This window comes from Cyrtonyx montezumae, unplaced genomic scaffold (assembly GCF_038088225.1).
Source record: "Cyrtonyx montezumae isolate F1298 unplaced genomic scaffold, pur_monq_1.0 scaffold_15, whole genome shotgun sequence".
NCBI classification, from domain to species: domain Eukaryota; kingdom Metazoa; phylum Chordata; class Aves; order Galliformes; family Odontophoridae; genus Cyrtonyx; species Cyrtonyx montezumae.
This window is the reverse complement of record NW_027071881.1, coordinates 8,256,418-8,274,284: the sequence shown is the minus strand read 5'-3', so window position 1 is coordinate 8,274,284 and position 17,867 is coordinate 8,256,418. Positions and strand designations below refer to the sequence as shown.

Here is a 17,867-nt window from a genome sequence, read left to right as displayed (position 1 = left end):
ACAGGTACCATTTTCTTAAGTGCTTTTCTGATACATCTTTCTCATTCTTCTTCTTAGTTTAGTCTATAACATAATGTAACCAAGGAATAAAATGCTTCTTAAGCTCTTGCATAAGTTTGATCCACACATCTTTGGGTTCTCTTCCATAACTTTGAGGATATCTTTTCCTTTATGAAGAATGATGCTTTTAGTTGCAGGCCCCCTTCTGTGGGCAGGGCTGCTAACCACTACATCAGGCATCAGACCAGGCTGCCCAAGGCATCATCCAACCCAGCCTTGAACTCCTCCAGCAGGGATGGAGTACCCACAGCTCTCTGGGCAGCGTGTGCCAGCACCTCACCACCCTCTTGGTGGAAAAATCCCCCCTGACATCTAATCTGAGTCTCCCCTCTTTTAATTTAAAACTGCTCTCCCTTGTCCTGTCGCTACCTACCTGTGTAAAAAGTGGTTTTCCTCCTGCTTATAAGCTCCCTTCAAGTATTTGCAGGTCTCTGTCAGATCTCCCCTGAGCCTTCTCTGGGCAGAACAGTCCCTCCTCCCTCAGATTCTATGCAGCCGTTCATACTTAAAGCAAAGTAGTAATAGTTTCCCAGTTCTGCTTATTTGAATAGGATGAGTAAGTAGGGAGTGTAATCCTTTCTTGGTGGTAGCACATTACTTGAATATTTCTCACTCTTTATCTGGAAAAAAAAATGCAGAAGAGTGTATTAGTTTCTGTGCAGTCACATTTCAAGCTCGTTGCACTGTGTATATCCTATAAAACAAATTCTGTGTCAGTAATGTGATATTTTCAATTAAGTGGATTTTTATTTCCTAACCTTACTGTGTCTCCATTAATATTATGCAGGTACTTGTCAGTGAGGACTCTGACAGTGATGGTATTGTGGCCCACTTCCCTGCACATGAAAAGCCTATTTGCTGCATGGCTTTTAACCCTAGTGGTAAGTTACTTTACTAATTTAATGCAACAGTAGTTTTTAATTTTTTTTTTTTTGAAAGCAAACCCCGCATACACGCACTGCTATTATGACCAACCAGTTCTGTTCAATGTTGAATGTCATACACTGGTTAGTTTTGAATCTTCTAGAAATTTCAATCAGAAGTAGCTGTTATGCTATGGTATGAGTCTAGCAGTTCACGTGTAGCAGAGCACTAAGGAGATCTGTTTTGTTGGGTATCCTGCTGGGCCAGCATCCAGATGTTCTGACACACAGCTATCCAGAGGCTTAGCATGTTTATTAAATCATGCTATTCCATAAATATTAAAATAAAACGAGCGACTTCGCTGACACTGGTTTCTAAAGGGGCTCCAAGCAATGTTATGTGTTTTGTTCCTGGAAAGTTTGTAGTTGTACCTCTTTTTTCTGAGTAAAATAGTCTCTAATCTGCCAAAAAAACTCATCAAAATACCCATTCCTCTCAATAAATCAAGAATAACTATGGACAGCAGAGATCTCATCTGTTAATAAATCTTCATTTGACAACTAACATGCTTATTATCCCATTTTAAGACAGCAAAAATAGTTTTGGTTGATTGCAGTAGCAGTGAAAGAAGTGGCTGGTGAATCAACAGCTTTCTCCAGCCAAAATGAACCATCTCTAAAACGTAGCAAATGCCACAGGGATCTTGGGGATGAGGTCACATTTCAAAGAATAAAGCTAAATGTCTGTCATTTACGTTTTCACTTTAGGTGACCAGTTGGTCTCATTCTGACATCCCATCTGTTATGTCAGAACTCTTTAGTAGTTGTGTGCAGTTCGCAGCATTTTCACTGTGAGTTTTTGACATAAAAACTGCATTCTCATCTGGTTGTATTTTCTTCTGCTACTGAAGAGTTTCTGTTGTGGGACTCTTTGAATATAAGTGAGAATCAATTGCATCAATTCCAGAACAGTATTATTTTTGCTTTGTGGTGTGGCAGGAAGGTAATAAATATAATGAGTCAAGTAATGCTAATTATGAAAAAAAGCTGCTGAAATCGGAGCATCATATAGGTATCAATTGAATGTCTTTTAAAGACAATTTTATGATTGCATTTATGTAACTGTTCATGCAAAAACAAATTAATTTGTTTTAGCTGAACATTTCCATATTATTGGATTGCCAGTATCGTAATCTGGCTCCTTTGCATTACTCAGGCACTAAAACTGAGGTCCTTTGTATGCAGTGTGGCAGGCTGTTACCTGAGGCCTAATGGTGCAATAAGATATTTCAGGGGAAGGTGCTTTTTCCAATCCGTTATTTGTGACGGTTTGCAAATAGTGCATTACAAGATATTTGTTGGGGGGATGATTAACAGCAAGGTACTGAGTCATACAGCATGTCTTCATACAGAGCAATATCAGAACAGTTGAAAACTATTACCTCAGCTGCTTCCAGTATGAAAGCAGCACTTCACAATGTAACCTGAGTTCTTTATTTAGCTTCAAGACAGAATTTCATATGAAGCCAGTATTGTAACATCATCTTAATCCATTATGCTGTGGTGTATTGCCAGTCAGTTGCTTTCATTGCAAAGCAGAACAAAACAAGAAGTGGCTTTTGATACTGTCATCTTCTGTTGGCTGGTTGGACTGAAAAAACACCTTTACTCCTAAGTCGAAGTGCTGTCTGTGAAGCTGCAGTAGGACATGGCGAGTGCAAGCTGCTGCCAAAAAGGCAGACAGTGATCTATTTTGGTGAACTGCTTTATTATCTGTGTCTGATCACATATCTTCATTTCATCATGTCTCATCTGAAGGGCTCATGGGCTCCTGAGGTCTGTAAAAACTTAAATATTATCTTTAAATAAAAAACAACAGTAACAAAAAAAAACCCATAAAGCAGCAACAAACAAACAAAAACCCACCACGGATACTGGAAGCCACTGATGTTCAGTGGATATAAAATACAGTTGTGTGATTTCTGTGTAGTAAAGCAATGCGGCTGAGGGCCACAGCCACAGTGAGCAGTATGTAGAAGGTATGGATCCTCAGTCAGCTAGTGCTGGGGGATTGTGCTGTGTGTATCATACCAAACAAGGTGCTTGCAAGGGACATGATGATGAGCTGTGGGGGATTAGTAGGACAAAATTTATGGATTTTGTTCTTAGAATAGTTCCTGAAAAGGAGTAATGTATTGCTTTGTTGTAGGGAGGAAATCCAACTGAAGGGAAAAGAGACTCACTGATGTCAGTAAAGGGTGAAGTCATCAATTTCCTCAGTTTTTCTTTTAGAAACCAAAAAGAATTCCTTTTTATTCCTCTGCAAGGCAAATGCTTGGTGTGGATGTCTGAGCTGGGTCGAGTGGCAGCCAGAACTTGATGTAAGTGTGGCCTTTGGCATCAGCTGCATTGTGAGGCCAAATCATGAAGGAACAAGCAGAGGTGTCTGCACAGTATTTGTGCTCTGGAGATGTTTCTGCAGTGACTTATTTACATCCACCTTTTGTTCAGATACAAGACAAGCTGCCGATTTTTTTTCTTTTCTTTTTCAGAGGTATGCAAATATGGAGTAAACTTGGCATGCAGTTGGCATTTTTTTCTTTAATTAGGACTAGGGCTGCTCTGAAAATCCAGTTGTCTAATAGCTAACCAGCTCCTGAAATACCATTTCTGAGCGTGTGTAGAGGGCACTGAGTATCAGTGAAAGGCAGCTGCTGCAGACTGGGGTAAGAGCATCAGGTCCACTCTTTCATTTTTGGACAGAGGATTTTTCCAAAGGCTTCTAACTTTTAGGAAGACTTTTATTAAAACCTTTCAAGAGGAGAGTTAAGTAATACAAGGAAGTGAAGTAATATTCATGGACTGGGGACTGTAACCCTGTACTTCTGGCACATCTGTTGGTGTAGTGGAAACAAGAAGCTTATACTCACTAAAAAACTCTAAGAACGGTTACTTGAATTCACTTATTAAACAAAAATCACTTGAAGCCTCTGTGTGGGTGCTTTTACTCAGAGTTAGTACTGGTGTGGTGGCTTTTTTAGCTGGAATATGCACTTTCAGATGGATTTGAGGTTGGTTTATTATGCACAGTGCCCACATAAAAATGTAGTAAAGTTTGCTAATTAACATTCAGGTAATTTAGATGAATTTTTCAGAATTCATTTATATACATATCATATTTTTCTTAATTACACTTCTTTGTGGAAAAAATGTGGATAGCTTCGTTGTGGGTCCAGGAACGAGACTGTCTCTTATAGGATTGCACCCGGTGCACCTTAGCTACACAGAAAGTATCTAGGGTGTTGCTAGATAAACTGAGCTGCAAATTCATCTGCACGATTGCTGTTTTTGGATGAATATGTTATATGTTCTGTTAGTGTAGTTTATGGGACCACATAGTCTTCATCCCATCTGCCAATGGCCATCTAGCATTTTGCATGGCAGAACTGTGAGATTTTAAAGACAGCAGTTACGTGCAAACAGTAATAATTGCACATCCTGAACAGTTTGGTATTATATAAAACAGCAGTGTTGATGCTCAGCTTTGTATTTACCATGGTTGAGTTTCTGCTGTATTTAAAATGTACTCGGGATAAAAATTCTCTCAAGATTTCTTTGTTAGGATTTTTTTTTTGTCAGTGTAACATTGTTCAGGGTTTTGTTATTAGTCTCCTAATACACACACATATAACATATTTAACATATATATATATATATAATATGTGTGTGTGTGTATATATATAGACACATTTAAACAACAACAACAAACCACACAGTTTACAGACTGTCACAGTCAGTGCAGTATGGCTGAGGAATCCTATCTGCTACATAATGGAAATCAAGAGGAGTTTATTATGTAGGCTCTGGATGAAAATGCCATGGACTAAATTTTGGAAGTTCACTAAAGGAAGGAATACACTATAGGGGATTACTAAATTTGAGGAAAGACTCCAAGCTTTTAACATCTTGGTGATGGTCTGTCGGGAATTGAAAGTGTATGCAGTGTCTGGAATGGGGAGAGGAAATGAGAAGAGGGGAAAGGAAAGGATTAAATGCTACCAATTAGAATCAGTTGCTCAATGATAAACTGGATTAAATCTAAAATAGAGAGTGTCTAGACTGGAGACTGAAAGAACCGTACAAACATCCTCATTTTTCATTATGTTGTATTATTTGATGTTGTAACTTAGAGAGGAGGAAAAAACCTCACCAATTCTGATGTCAGCCATAGTCCATTAAAACTAATTCACTTTCTTCCATCGTAGACATTGAGATGGTTGTTAGTCACTGTTGTTCAAGTCAGTAAATACACTAGTCAGCACAGACCTCTGGCACGAGCCGCTGTGGAAATTTTTGTATTCCGCTTCATTTCAGCGTTTTGGGGTTTTGTGCTATTCCCTTTAATACTGGTCCAAAGCATTTGTTGTGTTACTTTCATGTAAGGTCTTGGGGCTCGAGCAGAGCTGTGGGTGCAAGTGTCCCAGATGGAGAGTTAAGACTGAAACGTGATCTGGGAGGCGTGAGGACGACTGCCTCGTTTGGTGTAAGCCATCCCAAATACAAACTTCTACGGGCAGATTTGAATGTCCACTATTAAAAGAAATGGTTGCTGTTATTATTATTACTGTTTTTCAGTGAAAAATTGCTCCCCGCCCCCAAAGGAAAGCAAGCATTTAGTTTTGGAGGGCAATGAGATGGTATTTTTATCTTTTCATGTATGAACCTGAAAGCTGAGAAGGGGAGAACTGTTTCATGCTTGAAAAACACATCAAAGCATACGCATTTATTTTTCCAAAATATCATTATACTTTTCCTCTGTACTTGAGGAATATATTCCAAAATGAATTGGAAATTGCAGTTTTCGTGCTATCCTAATTTTTATTCATCTGATTCTACATTTTATCTACAATTTTAAAAGAGTGTGGCCTCCTATTATTCCTAGACAGATTGCTTACAGTATGCTCAGGTTCCTGGTTCTGTACCTAGTATGTATTTTTAATCCTAGGCATGCTGGCAAATTATTTGTGTGGATTTTTATAAAGGCATAATGGGAAAAAAAAAACACCCATGCTTTTGTTTTTAAAGGTAGATGAGTAAGTTTTGGGCAGTGTGTGGAATAGCAGGAGCATTGTGCTGCTCTCCCCTGTATCTCATTCTTTCGTGGGGTTTTGTAATGCATCATTTCTACGACGTTAATCATCCAGGCACTGGATACACTTCGGCGGGCTCCGGACTGACACACATGCAAACATGCATTATTCGTAGGCAAAAAAAGTTCTGTGCCCCTTGTGTGTGAGAAAGACTGTGCAAAATGACACCAACGCTGCCCATTGCCCGAACGTGTTCTCATGTGAAACCACCAGCAAACAGCCATTGTTTACAGGGCACATCTCGAAGGAAAAGTTAAAAGCACAGTGAAATTTACGTGACGGAATAACGCTGCGAAGTGAACTGAAAAGCAAATGCTGCTTGGTCTCCAGGCTGGCACGCAGCCTGTGGTGCATGGCTTCTATTCATAGACGTGAAATTAAAGGATGCAGTTAAACGCAGTTGTGAAACGTCCAGTCCAACAGCTGCATTTAGTTTGTTTTTCAATTTCTCATTGCCTTTCTTGTTTATTAGCTGTGACTCTGAGGTCAGAATTAAAACAAATATTTTAATGGCAGCATTTATGATGTTGGCAGGGAGCGCTGCGATTCGGACGAGGCGATCTGGGTGGTGTGAGGTAGTCCCCACAGACTCGAAACGGAGTCACCATTGGTGAGACTTCTCAAATGTATCATGTCTGTAAATCACATCACCGATAAGCATCGTGGAATGCAGAATCTGCTTTAGAGCTCTTTCAGCAATACTGCACACGCTGGAAGGATCTTAGTTTTAGGAGGCTGAAAGGGAGGATGTTTTTATGGATTCTTACCACGTTAAAAACTAACAAGATTCCTCTGTTCGTTTTGACAGATCTGAGGTATAAAGGCCTTTATGAACTGTGATAATTAAAACCAACTTGTCTGTAAATTATACACATCTATGCGTCCCATCAGAATGGCTGTACTCATTTTTTAAGAGTAATTTTAGAGACCATGGAGCTGCGGTTTTATTTTGGTAAATCCTCTTTACTTCACCACATTTAAAAGAAAATTACAGACATTGTAGTTGTGCTCACACTGAATATTAGCTGCTAAATACATTGTCATCCACACTTGTGCAAGTTCTGTAAAAAACCATAGATAATGCAATCAAAATAGAATCCATAAGGAAGGAAATCAGATCAGTGTTTCAGAAATCACTTCCATACCGATCGGGTTTTACATTCTATTACCATTTCTATTAGGCACATTTCAGGATCAGCTCTGAGTTCCCCCTGCACCCTGTTGGAAAGCAGAGCATTTTATAGACACACCAAACTTTATCAAGCGCTGTATCCCGTGATGCTGAAAGCCTCCTTTTCTATTTTAACTTCTTGTTTAAACGTGGAATGTTTTGGTGTTTAGTGTACATCCTTCCTGGTGTTTGGAAGACGATGAATAATAAATCACTGGAATTTATCAAGTTGCACAGATAAAGGCTTTTAGTACAGATCTGGTGGTGTTTGAAGTTACAGCAGTTCTTTTCACCTTCTTCCTGATGTGGAGACCTGAAATGATGCTGGGCTGTTAGACGTGCTGGGATGCAGTGTGCCCAGCCTTCCACAATCTAACCCAGCTGCTCATCCAGCACTATCACTGCAGCAGTTGTTACCCAGAGGCCTGGGAACATCCAAACCCTCTGGTTTTTAATTCTCTGTACCTTCATTATTTATTTTCGCTTTTACTTTATTTTTTTCCTTTTGAGAAAATATGTTTCCTACTGCAATATCTTCTATCCACAAATGTGGGGCAGGGTTTTTAGGATTTGAAAAAGGAACTCCTCGATATTTACATGCAGCTAATTGGTAGGTTCTGGTTGTTGGGTACAGTTTGGAGTCATACCATGAAGATTTTGTGGGTTATATAGAAATATTAAGCACAAAGGTGAATATTCTTTTAGGTTAACTTGAATTGTTGATTGGACTAGACTTAACACAAGAGAGAATTTTACCCTCAGATTGTCTTTTCATAGAGACACTGAAAAAAGATTTGATAGTGTGTAATTAATAAACCAGCTCTTTGACTCGCTGTGTTTTAGGTTTTGCCTTTAATCAAATAGATATTGATAAAATCAAGTTATTTCGATTGAAATCCAGTATGTTCTGCTGGTCCAACTCCTGCCTGGTTTTAGGCTGCCCAAGAGCATGCTGTGCTTTGTTTGCAGAGTTTTTTGTCACTGATATGTGGATGAAGTGTGTTCTCCAGTGCTGAGGTTTTCAGCTAACGAACGTGCAGCCAGGCTTAGCTGCTTTCTTACCATGTCTAGGAAAATATTTTATAACCAATTACAGGTATTTCAGTTTAAAACAAAATGTACTGCATGTCACAATTATTGAACGTTGTACAGGTTAATGATGGTTTTTGGCAAGCTTTTTGTATGCTCCCTGAATGATAGCTGTGGTTTATAGGTTAAATTTCAGATTGTTGGTGACAGTTTTAATGAACACTTTAAAATCATATTCATTTTATTGTCTCTAACATAATTTCGTTCTGTGCAATTCACTGGTTAATGGATAGTCTGTTCATTTATCTAGTGCATGGGTCAATAAGTTTCGTTCTCTCCTCCCTGCAGAGGGGAGGAAGGGCCAGATCCTCTCCTGCTTGCAGAGCAAGGTATGTTTTATATCATCTGCTCTCCCTGACGCGTTGGCTGTGGGAGCACAGCACTGGAGGGTGCTGCAGGAGAGCACAGCAGCGTGCACTGTGCTGTGTCCTTCCTGGGCAGCATAGCAGTTTGCTGGTGTGCTTTTATTCTTCCCTTTTTCTTTGTCACCATCGTGACTTCGTAAGACTGAGGGGAAATTGCAGCCCACTTGTATGTTACACCGTGGCGTGGGCTGCGGAAAGAGAGCTTCACATGAAAATTAGGTACAAGTGCCATCTGTGGACTGTTGCAGTTAATTCGTACGTTCTGGCAGCGTAAGTTCCCAGTCAGGATTGTGGTGGAGTCAGCGGCGGTAAGGCAAGAAGAGAATGTGCTTTACAAAGCTGAGAAATCTCTTCGCTTTCTGGCTGCTGGATTCGTGCTGTAAGTGGGTGTCAGGGTGAATAACCTCCATGTCTGAAGTAAAATCCCCCGCCTCCAGTTGAACTCTGGTAGCATTTTTCCAGGCAGCGTGCTGTGTTTCTGCCAGGTTGCTGAGATACTTGCCTTTCAGCTCTTATAGAAATTTGAGACAGTTAATTTTTGTTCCTAAAGCTGGCACCGTTCCTTGCAAGCGTTAGGGGGATGCCAGCTATCCGCTGTGGCAACTAATCACACGGCCATATTGCCTTTGATTTTCTGTATTCTTCTGTGCCATTTGAATTGGGATACTCTTACATAAGTGGAGAACAATTTCTGGCTTATCCCAAGGAGCAGAACTGGGCTTTCCTTAACTGGAGATAATGTGAATCAGACCTTTGCAGGACTACCACATTTATCAGTTGTTTTTAACCTCCATACAGCAGAGCGCTTTGAGAGCTCTGTGCTGATTGCTGTAATGCTCCTCAGTCACGAGGTCTTAAGGATGTGTTAAGTGTGAGTGAGGGGAACGTGAAAAAATCATTTTAGCAATTTATAGATGAAAGCATAGAGCAGTCAGCCCTGTGTTTTAAATACACTCCCTAACTCGGGGCACATCAATGTGTCAGATCTGATTCTGAGGAACATCTTCAGTCCATCTTCTTCCTCTGCACTTGCATTCTGGGGAAGCATGAGGTTAAGCACAGCGATCTAGTGAATGATTTCGGAAGGCACGCCGAGCTCCTGGGGGAGACAGGATGGGGAGTGGTACCTAGGTCTGAATTCCCTTTTCCACCCATGCTCAGCAGCAGTGCTGTGCCTGAGCAGTGGCAGCTGCTCCCACCGGTCCGGGCCTCCCCTGGGTGGCTGGCACAGCCCTGGGGAAGGATTCCTGCAGGAAGCCATAGCTGCGCGTATCTGTAATGGTGCCACCCAGTAACTGATTGCAGCACTTCAGGGTTTTGCCCCGTTTCAGGTGTTTGCTTTTGCTGTCCATCATCAGTCAGATCCAGTGAGGATTGGTTTTGGGAGTCGAGTTAAGAGCAGAAGCTCATGTATCTACTTGAAATCTAAGTCGTTTGTGTCTGTTACTGTAAGCATTGTCTCGTTTCTCAGTTACGCTGGGGAGGGAAGGCTTCGCTGCCAAGAACTGTGTCTGCATAAAATCCAGTAGGTGGCTGTGGGTAGCTGGGAAAGATGAGAATTATCCTGTACTGGATTATTTTATTTTTTGAGAGCTCGTGCTTCAGTTGCCAATTATGTTGAGGCAAGTAGCTAGACTTGCAGCCTCTGGGAAGGATGTTTTGTTACAGAAGCATAGTGGTGGTCTTCTCCTGGGACGGCCTGTTTGAGTACAGGCTTTTCTGTACGCATCTTACATGTGTCCATAGAAGTATGTTTTTCTTCTTACCATCCTGGGGGGTGTAATTAAAAGCAGTATTTTTCAGTACAAGTTCTTTAAAAGAAACTGAAAATATTATAATTAAAGCATTCCTGTAACAATACTTTTAAGAACACCTTCACTTTGGTAGTAGCTCAGCTTTTAAATTTAGAGGATGAGGGAGGTGCATTCTACTATATATCACTTCAATATGTATCCATAATTTTATATGCCATTAATACATATTGCGTATGGAAGTGTAAATTCATGCAGCTGCCTTGCAGGTTCAGAACAGGATGAATGTTTTCACCAAGGAAGTTTGTATGTACAGCGGGAAAGATTTGGAAGTAAGACTTGATTCCTATTGAGGTAGGGGCAGGTTATTAACATTGAGAAAGACTCCAAAGAAACAGGTTGAGAGGAAGAAAGGAGCTCTCAGTGAAAAAGAAGTGGGAGATGTTTCAGCTGTGGGTAGTTAATTGAATGAATAGTGGCATAATTCCAGCAATGCAAGGAGAAGGGGCTGGAAAAAAAGTTTGCAAACAGCATAGGAAACAAAGAACAGAAATCAAAGCTGCTGTTGTGATTTCAATCCATTTTATTACAATAGGAGTGGTTAAAAAGAAAGGTACATTGAAAATGAATGGTATGAACTTTAGGCTTGTGATGTTAGGGTTGAAAGCTACTTTTTGGTAAGCTGAAAGATTGGGAAGCTGTCATCTATTCAAGATTGTGGAGCAAAGGATGTTACATAGGATCCCTGGATCCGACTCCATTGCTGAATCCAGGAAATATGTCAGACCCAGGTCATTTTTTACTCAGATTCTGTTGTTATCTTTAGCTATGGCTATTTGAATGTCAGAAAGTTTACAGATAAGGTAGTAAAAGGCTAGAAGTGTTATTCTTCTAACAGATAAGTTTTTTCTTTAAAATGTAGTAAATACATTATCTGCTTTCCAAAAGTGTTACTCCTAGCAGGTTAGTGACGGAGAGCTGTGAAGTGCAACACAAATAAATTACGCTTCCTCGGCTACAAAAGAGTTTTTCCGTCCATTAATAATGGGAAAATTAATGTTGGACCAGCAGTAAAACAGATGAAGCTGCACACCCCTTTGGATGCCTGACTGCACCTTTAACGGACCTGAAATTCCTCTGATTATTTAAATGTTCTATATTGAAATGTGATGGTGGCCTTGAGTTAATAGTTAAAGAGGTTTAAATTGGAATGTCCCTGCAAAAGTCTTTCCCATTGATCAGAACAAGTGGGCAGAAAAATACCTGATCTGATTGTTGGAAAGCATTGATAGTGCCGTGCAGTTTAACAGATGTTTTTTGTGGTTTTTTTTCCTTCCTAAACTGCACAATCACATTTTTATGAAGCCTGTAGATTACTTAAGGGTTGGAGGTGTCTTTTATAATGGTGAATTGATGTACTGAAACACAGGTTTGCCTGCAACCACCACCTCGTCGCGCTTGGACCTTTGTAACAACGGCAGCGTTCTTAACAAATACTATAAAGTGAATCTTTGGAGCATCACCCTCCTGGATGCACCATCTGGAGTAAAATAAGCTGTAATTATTTAGTGACAGAATGATTCCTTGCTTTTTCTTTATTTTGACTTCTAATTTTTGTCTTGATATGTTACCTTTCAAGATAGATGTATTAAAAATAACAGAACGGCATCATATTTGGACTGGACTGAAGTGTATGTGAAAGCCTTTAATCGGGGCTTGGTGTTACGTGGGAGGAAGAAATGTTTTGGAAAAGAAGGGCTAGTATTGCACAGGGCATTAATTGTCCCATTTTTTAACTTCAGAAAGATCATATTGTCAGTAGTTTAAATTCATCACTCCTTAACCTTTTTGGAAACTATTAATACAAGCACTGAATCTGTTATCTCCAAAAAAATTTACCCCCAAGCCAGAAATAAGTAACGTAGCAGTAGGGTTTCCTAGAAAGTTTTTTGGGTCTTTATTTCCTTAAGCTTAAAAATATACAATTGTCCTAATGTTGTTGGTAATCTATTTTGTTTTTCCATAGCTGGTTTCATCCTATTGCATAAGGTCTCACCATTTATTGAAGGTGAGCTAACCTTGGATAGATTTTTTTTCCCCACCTTTTTATAGAAGTCTTGCATTTTATTAAGATTTGTCAAAGTAAAAAATATGTCACTGGTTAAAAAAGAGGTGAATTTTAATATAATGCTGAATATATTGAAGAGATGTGGGGGCTCGTGCAGGGGTTGATCTGCTCGGGTACCACTGGCAGTGAATATATTCTGTTTTAAGACTTCATAGGTTTGTAATTAATTCTAAAATATGTTAAAATTATTGTCAGAACACTCATTTAGCACAGCAGGCATTGTTAATGTTCTTTAGGATTAAAGACGCACAAAGGTATAAAAAGGGTCAAATTATTTCCCATCCTGCATGTAGTGGCAAAAGCCCTGCAGACTTCAAGGGGGTCAGGGTTTTATCCTCCCTCTGTAGCATTCATTTTATTGTAATTCCAATTAAAAGAGAAAAAAAACACAATAATATATTTCAGCAGTAAAAATGTTTACTGCAGTCTGGAGCAAAGCCCCAAACACCAATGTGACGGTGGTGGCTGTGGATTTGTGTCCCTTGTGGAGGAGTTACAAGCAGGGCTGGAAGAAAAGGAGCCTGTTCCCTTTGATCTTTTGCCCTCATTTACTCTGCTGCCCTCAGTGTGCGTTCTTTAGCTTAGGGAGGGAGAAAACCCATCCTGATGGAGATTTACTGCTTACTGGGCCATCAGCTGTGTAGTCAGTTAGCATTTGGAGCTGCTGACTGGCATTTAGCCCATGAAGCTGCTGGTAGGCATGGCAAGGGTCTGGTGGGCTCCGTGCATCCCCCCCAAACTCCAGATACTTGGATGAAACATAGAACTGTCCTGAGAGTGTTAAAGTGCATAGCAATTCCCATCACCAGTCACTGGTAGTGACTCCATTACAGTATAACTTTTTATTGTTTCTTTTGACTTGCTGATCCTTAGTATTTATCGTCAGGTTTTTTGGGGGGTATTTGTATGCACTTTTTCTTAGTGAGTTTTGATGTTAAAGTCAGATTTTTCTTATTTAATTCAGTTTTCAGAGACCAAATTTTGTAGCGATGACATTTATGTTACACTCATAAGTATACACGGGCTCAGTAGCACTAATATTTGGGTATATTTTGATTATTGTCAGCCTCAGAGAGGAGTTAAGCAAGCAGAAATAAAGCTCCTGTTCACAGGTAGGTTGTATGTTTCATAAAAATGCAGACCATTTAAGCATGGTCACATCTTCCATGTCTGGTTTGAGGCTTTTGGGAAGGAATAGCAATGCACCCAGCAGCATGAGAGGAAGGACACAGAGCAAGTCAGGAGCTCTGGTAACCAGCGTGGCTTCTCTGAGTGCTCTGATGGAGGCCATTGGAAACCTGCAGAGCAGGTATTTCAGCACTTCATGGTGTCTGCCCTCACATTAAAAAAAAAATACATATGGCTCTGAGAAGTTGCTGTTACATTTTTAACACTGTTTGTGAAATAGGATATTTGTGCAGTGGCTGTACATGTGTGCAGGAAAACGTAAGAATTGCACACTTGTGTATCTGTAAGTACCTGTTTTCTTCGTGCAGTTTTATTGCTGCTTTCCTGAAATGTGTGCTCTTAGTGTGTTCAGAGCAAATCCAGCACGGCTCGAATGCGCTGAGGTCTTTGGCATGCAGTTACAAAACGACATTGTTTTGGAAGGAGTAAAAAAGGTGCTGTTCTGGAAGATGACATTACTTAAAGTGCATTTGCTCAAACCCAAGGTGAAATTGTGCACATCTCATTTGTATGCACGTAGTAAACAACGATGCAGTTCGATAGGTGTTATAAATAGGATGTGGCGGAGATGCTCAGGCTGCTAAGGTTTCCCTGATTTTATAGCAACTGCCCAACTGAGATTTGCTGCTCTCTAATTTTGCCTTTCGGGCTAACCAGCTGACGCCTAGCTGAAAAGAGTTATGTTCCTACAAGGCCGCAGAAGCCTTCGTATTCCGTCTCCGTCTCCTTCGGATTGTGGAGAACTCTGTGTACCATCAGCAGCTCCAATCCCACCCTTTAGGCCAACCCTCATCTATCAAGCCCGGGCTGAGAGCTAGCAAGAGGAAGCTCCCAGATAAACATACAGCAGCGCCTCAACTCCTAATCACTCTGGGCTTCCGCTTCCAGGCCCTATAATTAGAAGTCCTTCTTTTCCTTGTATTCCCAGTTGACGCAAATGCTTTTTGTGGCTTGGCACCTCATTTAGGGCGTGGGCTTAGTTTATGGCCAGGCCAGAGTCTGGTTTAGTCTTCTGATACTGCATAAATAGCTCTTAACCCACAGTCTACATCTGTGCTAGTTTTTCCTTTTATGCATATATTTGCTGTATTTTTTTTAACGTTTCTGTCCTGAAGGAAGCGTGCCGTTTCCCAAACACAATGCACGACAAGCAGGGAGCTCTACACTGAGGCAGATGTGTCCGTCAGGTAAAACGAAGCAGCAGGAATGGTATTATTCTTTTTTGCATCTAGGACATCAGGACCCTTTTGACTGGATTTCAGTAATCTCTGTGGATTTGAAAAACCGCACAGTAAAACAGTCGTTAACTTAAACTAACTGTACACCTCACGTTACGGATTAAAACAAATCAGCTTTGCCAGGAGATGCTTACTAATTGCTGTCTGCTTGGCCCATAGATTTCTGTGGGCTCTCTACATGCAAGATGTTCTGTTGATTTCAGATGCTATCTGTTAACCAGGGATTAATGCCAGTTTGAAAAGTCGTCAGGAAATCCTTGAGAATTACTCACTTCTCATCTATGGTTATTCATACATCAAGTACATCGTACGAGCAAACATTTTGGAATGAGCTTATGACAACTTTAACCCCTATTTCCGTTTAAACAACTTCTTGAGAAAACTGTCACAAGGTCTTTGAGAAAGTGGAGCTGAAGTTTCCTGCACGTGAGAGTGAAAGTGAGGTCGGTGCTGTCTGGAGGTCAGGTGTCAGTGAGCGCATGGGGTGGGCAGAGGAATGCCATCACTGCACTGCAGTAATGGAAAGCTGTGGTTCTCTGTGTGAGGCAGTGAGAGGTGGAGAGCACCACACCAAAACCCAGCTCCTGCCTTCTAAAACGTCAGAGATGGTGGGTGAAAGTAGCAAGGAGGATGTTTGAAAATGGTGTTTTATAAACGGGTGTTCTTTTGCACCTGTGGTATTGAGCTTGGGAGCTCTGCCTTGACACAGCCCTGCAAGTGTAGATTTGTCTTTCAAACGCAAATGCAGGAAAACTTCTCCATTAGCTTTCTGAAGAAATAATCGCTAACAGAAGTGAAGGGCCTGTGTTCTTTTGGCTTTCATCTAGTAAAATGTGTTTATTCCCAACAGTGACCGACAGAAGGATTTTAGATTAGCTACGCAAAATTGCCAAATCCGATACCACTCATCTTTTTATTTTAAGCCAATTAATTTCCACCCACAAATATGATCTCTTTCACCTCTGTACTCCTTCAAACTAGCAAAAAAAAAAATAAAAAAAAACCAAAAACCCAAAATACCCTGAGGCAAGACCAGCACGTTAATATGGAACCAAGCAGTATCTTCATCCCAGGGCAATGATCAGAACTGCAGGTGGGTGAGCACATTTTGCTGCTTAATTTGTTCAGGCACCACGTGTCACTGAAGGATGAACAGGTGCGTGTGTGTTCCCAAACAGCACTGCAGCACTGTCTGAATAGAAACTGCAGATTTGGAAACATACCTTTGTAAGGAGCAAGGAGAGATTACATCAGTCTGTGGCCTGTAGGGTTTATCATTCCGTCTGCAGACACCTGCATCTCTAGCCAGGATTGGAAACAATAGCTAAAGAGCAGAGAGGTGTGATGGACAGTGCAGCATGGTGATCCCTGTGTTCTCACTGGCTCCTCGCTGTTACGCAGCTTTCTGTCTCCAGCTCCCAGGCAGATTGTTGGCTCGTTGCACAACTTTTTTATGATTGCACTGTGCCGTGTGATGGGATACACATGAAGAATGCTGTGCTCAAATCTCTGGGTGCGTTCTGCATGTGCATTTACAAAAGACTTCTGGCACTTCAGGGGAAATAAACCTCCAGCTTTGCAGTGGCTGGCTGCTGGGAGAAGCCCTGCGGGTGCATCTCCTCTGACTTCTCTTTCTCCAGGGCTCCTTTCCCTCTGGAATGAGGCAGAGGTCAAGAGGACAGAAAGCACACTCAGCCTCTCTGAAAAGAGGTCTTACGTGTGAGGAGAGGTAGACAGGGGGATGCAGAAAATAAATACTTTGAATTAGGTCTTTTGGCATATCCTTGCGCCAGTAACAGTGTCAGCCTAATTCTAGTACACAAACCTCTCTATTTGCTTTCAATTTTCTCCACTGGAAATGCAATATATTATCAAGGACCGCACACTTCACTAGGAGGGAAGTGTATCTTGTGATGTTTCAGAACAGAATTAATGCAAATTGTGTGCATAATCCCACACTAAAGACTTGGCTCGCTTGCACTTAAGCAACTTTAACTGTATTTCCTATCAACACAGTCACTACAAATCAAGGAAATTGCCAGTTAAGCCAACATTAACATCCAGACCAACCTCGACTCGCATGCCTTACCGCCCAAACACAATACCCAAATGCACTCATGGATTTCATAGCTCCGTAACAAACTCTCTTTCATTTCTAACACTCGGCACTGGGGCAGCAGCCTGTAGTTGTAAAAGTATGTCTCCTGGAGAGAATCTTGCTGAGGTCGGGTTTAAGATATTTGAGATTCTGCATATGCGTGATTTTGAGGAAATAAATGGCTGTGAGCGATGTGGGTGGCCTCGCACTCTGCCCGAGCCCCCCCAGCACAGTGGTCAAGCTAAAAGGAGCTTCGTAGGCAGATCTGTCTCTAAGTGCAATTTGGATTTCTCTGCAGTTCTTTACCTTTCAGCTGGCGTGACTCGTTCTCGAAAGTATTGATCTTCACGAGTTCCTTCTGTTGTAAGAGCTGTGGTCACCCACAGTCTGTGCTGGTGCTGCTGTGGTGTCTGTGTACCTGGGGGATGCTGGTGGGTCCAGAACGTAAACATTTTGGCTGGTATTTCCAATCTGGGCTTAGAGGCTGAGAGATTTAGGGGCTCTCAAGGAGGTAGAACGTTCTGGGTAGTGACCTACTGGTGGGGTACCAGTGGTTCTGCTGAAAGGTTAATTAAATTTAATCTTAACTGAGGGACTGATTCCCTGCTGCTCAGGATGGGAGTTTGCTTTGTTCCCTAGTCTGACTCTAAGGTTTTATAAGTGGCATTTACCCGACTTCAGTGATAACGTGTGCAGGTTTTGGAGTTTGTACTGAATGTATTTGTTAAGCAGCAGTGAGTGGAAGAGAGAGAGAAAAAATGTGAAC

At 41.1% G+C, this 17,867-nt stretch overlaps 1 protein-coding gene across 8 annotated transcripts in view; it reads left to right on the top strand.

Moving 5' to 3' along the window:
• BCAS3 (BCAS3 microtubule associated cell migration factor) overlaps positions 1-17,867 on the top strand; it is a 292,223-nt gene that overhangs the window by 67,330 nt on the left and 207,026 nt on the right. For all 8 annotated transcript variants that reach the window (XM_065732043.1, XM_065732036.1, XM_065732037.1 and 5 more), the window contains one exon: positions 848-941. In XM_065732043.1, coding sequence (XP_065588115.1) covers positions 848-941 — 94 coding nt within the window. The remainder of the gene's footprint in view (positions 1-847; positions 942-17,867) is intronic.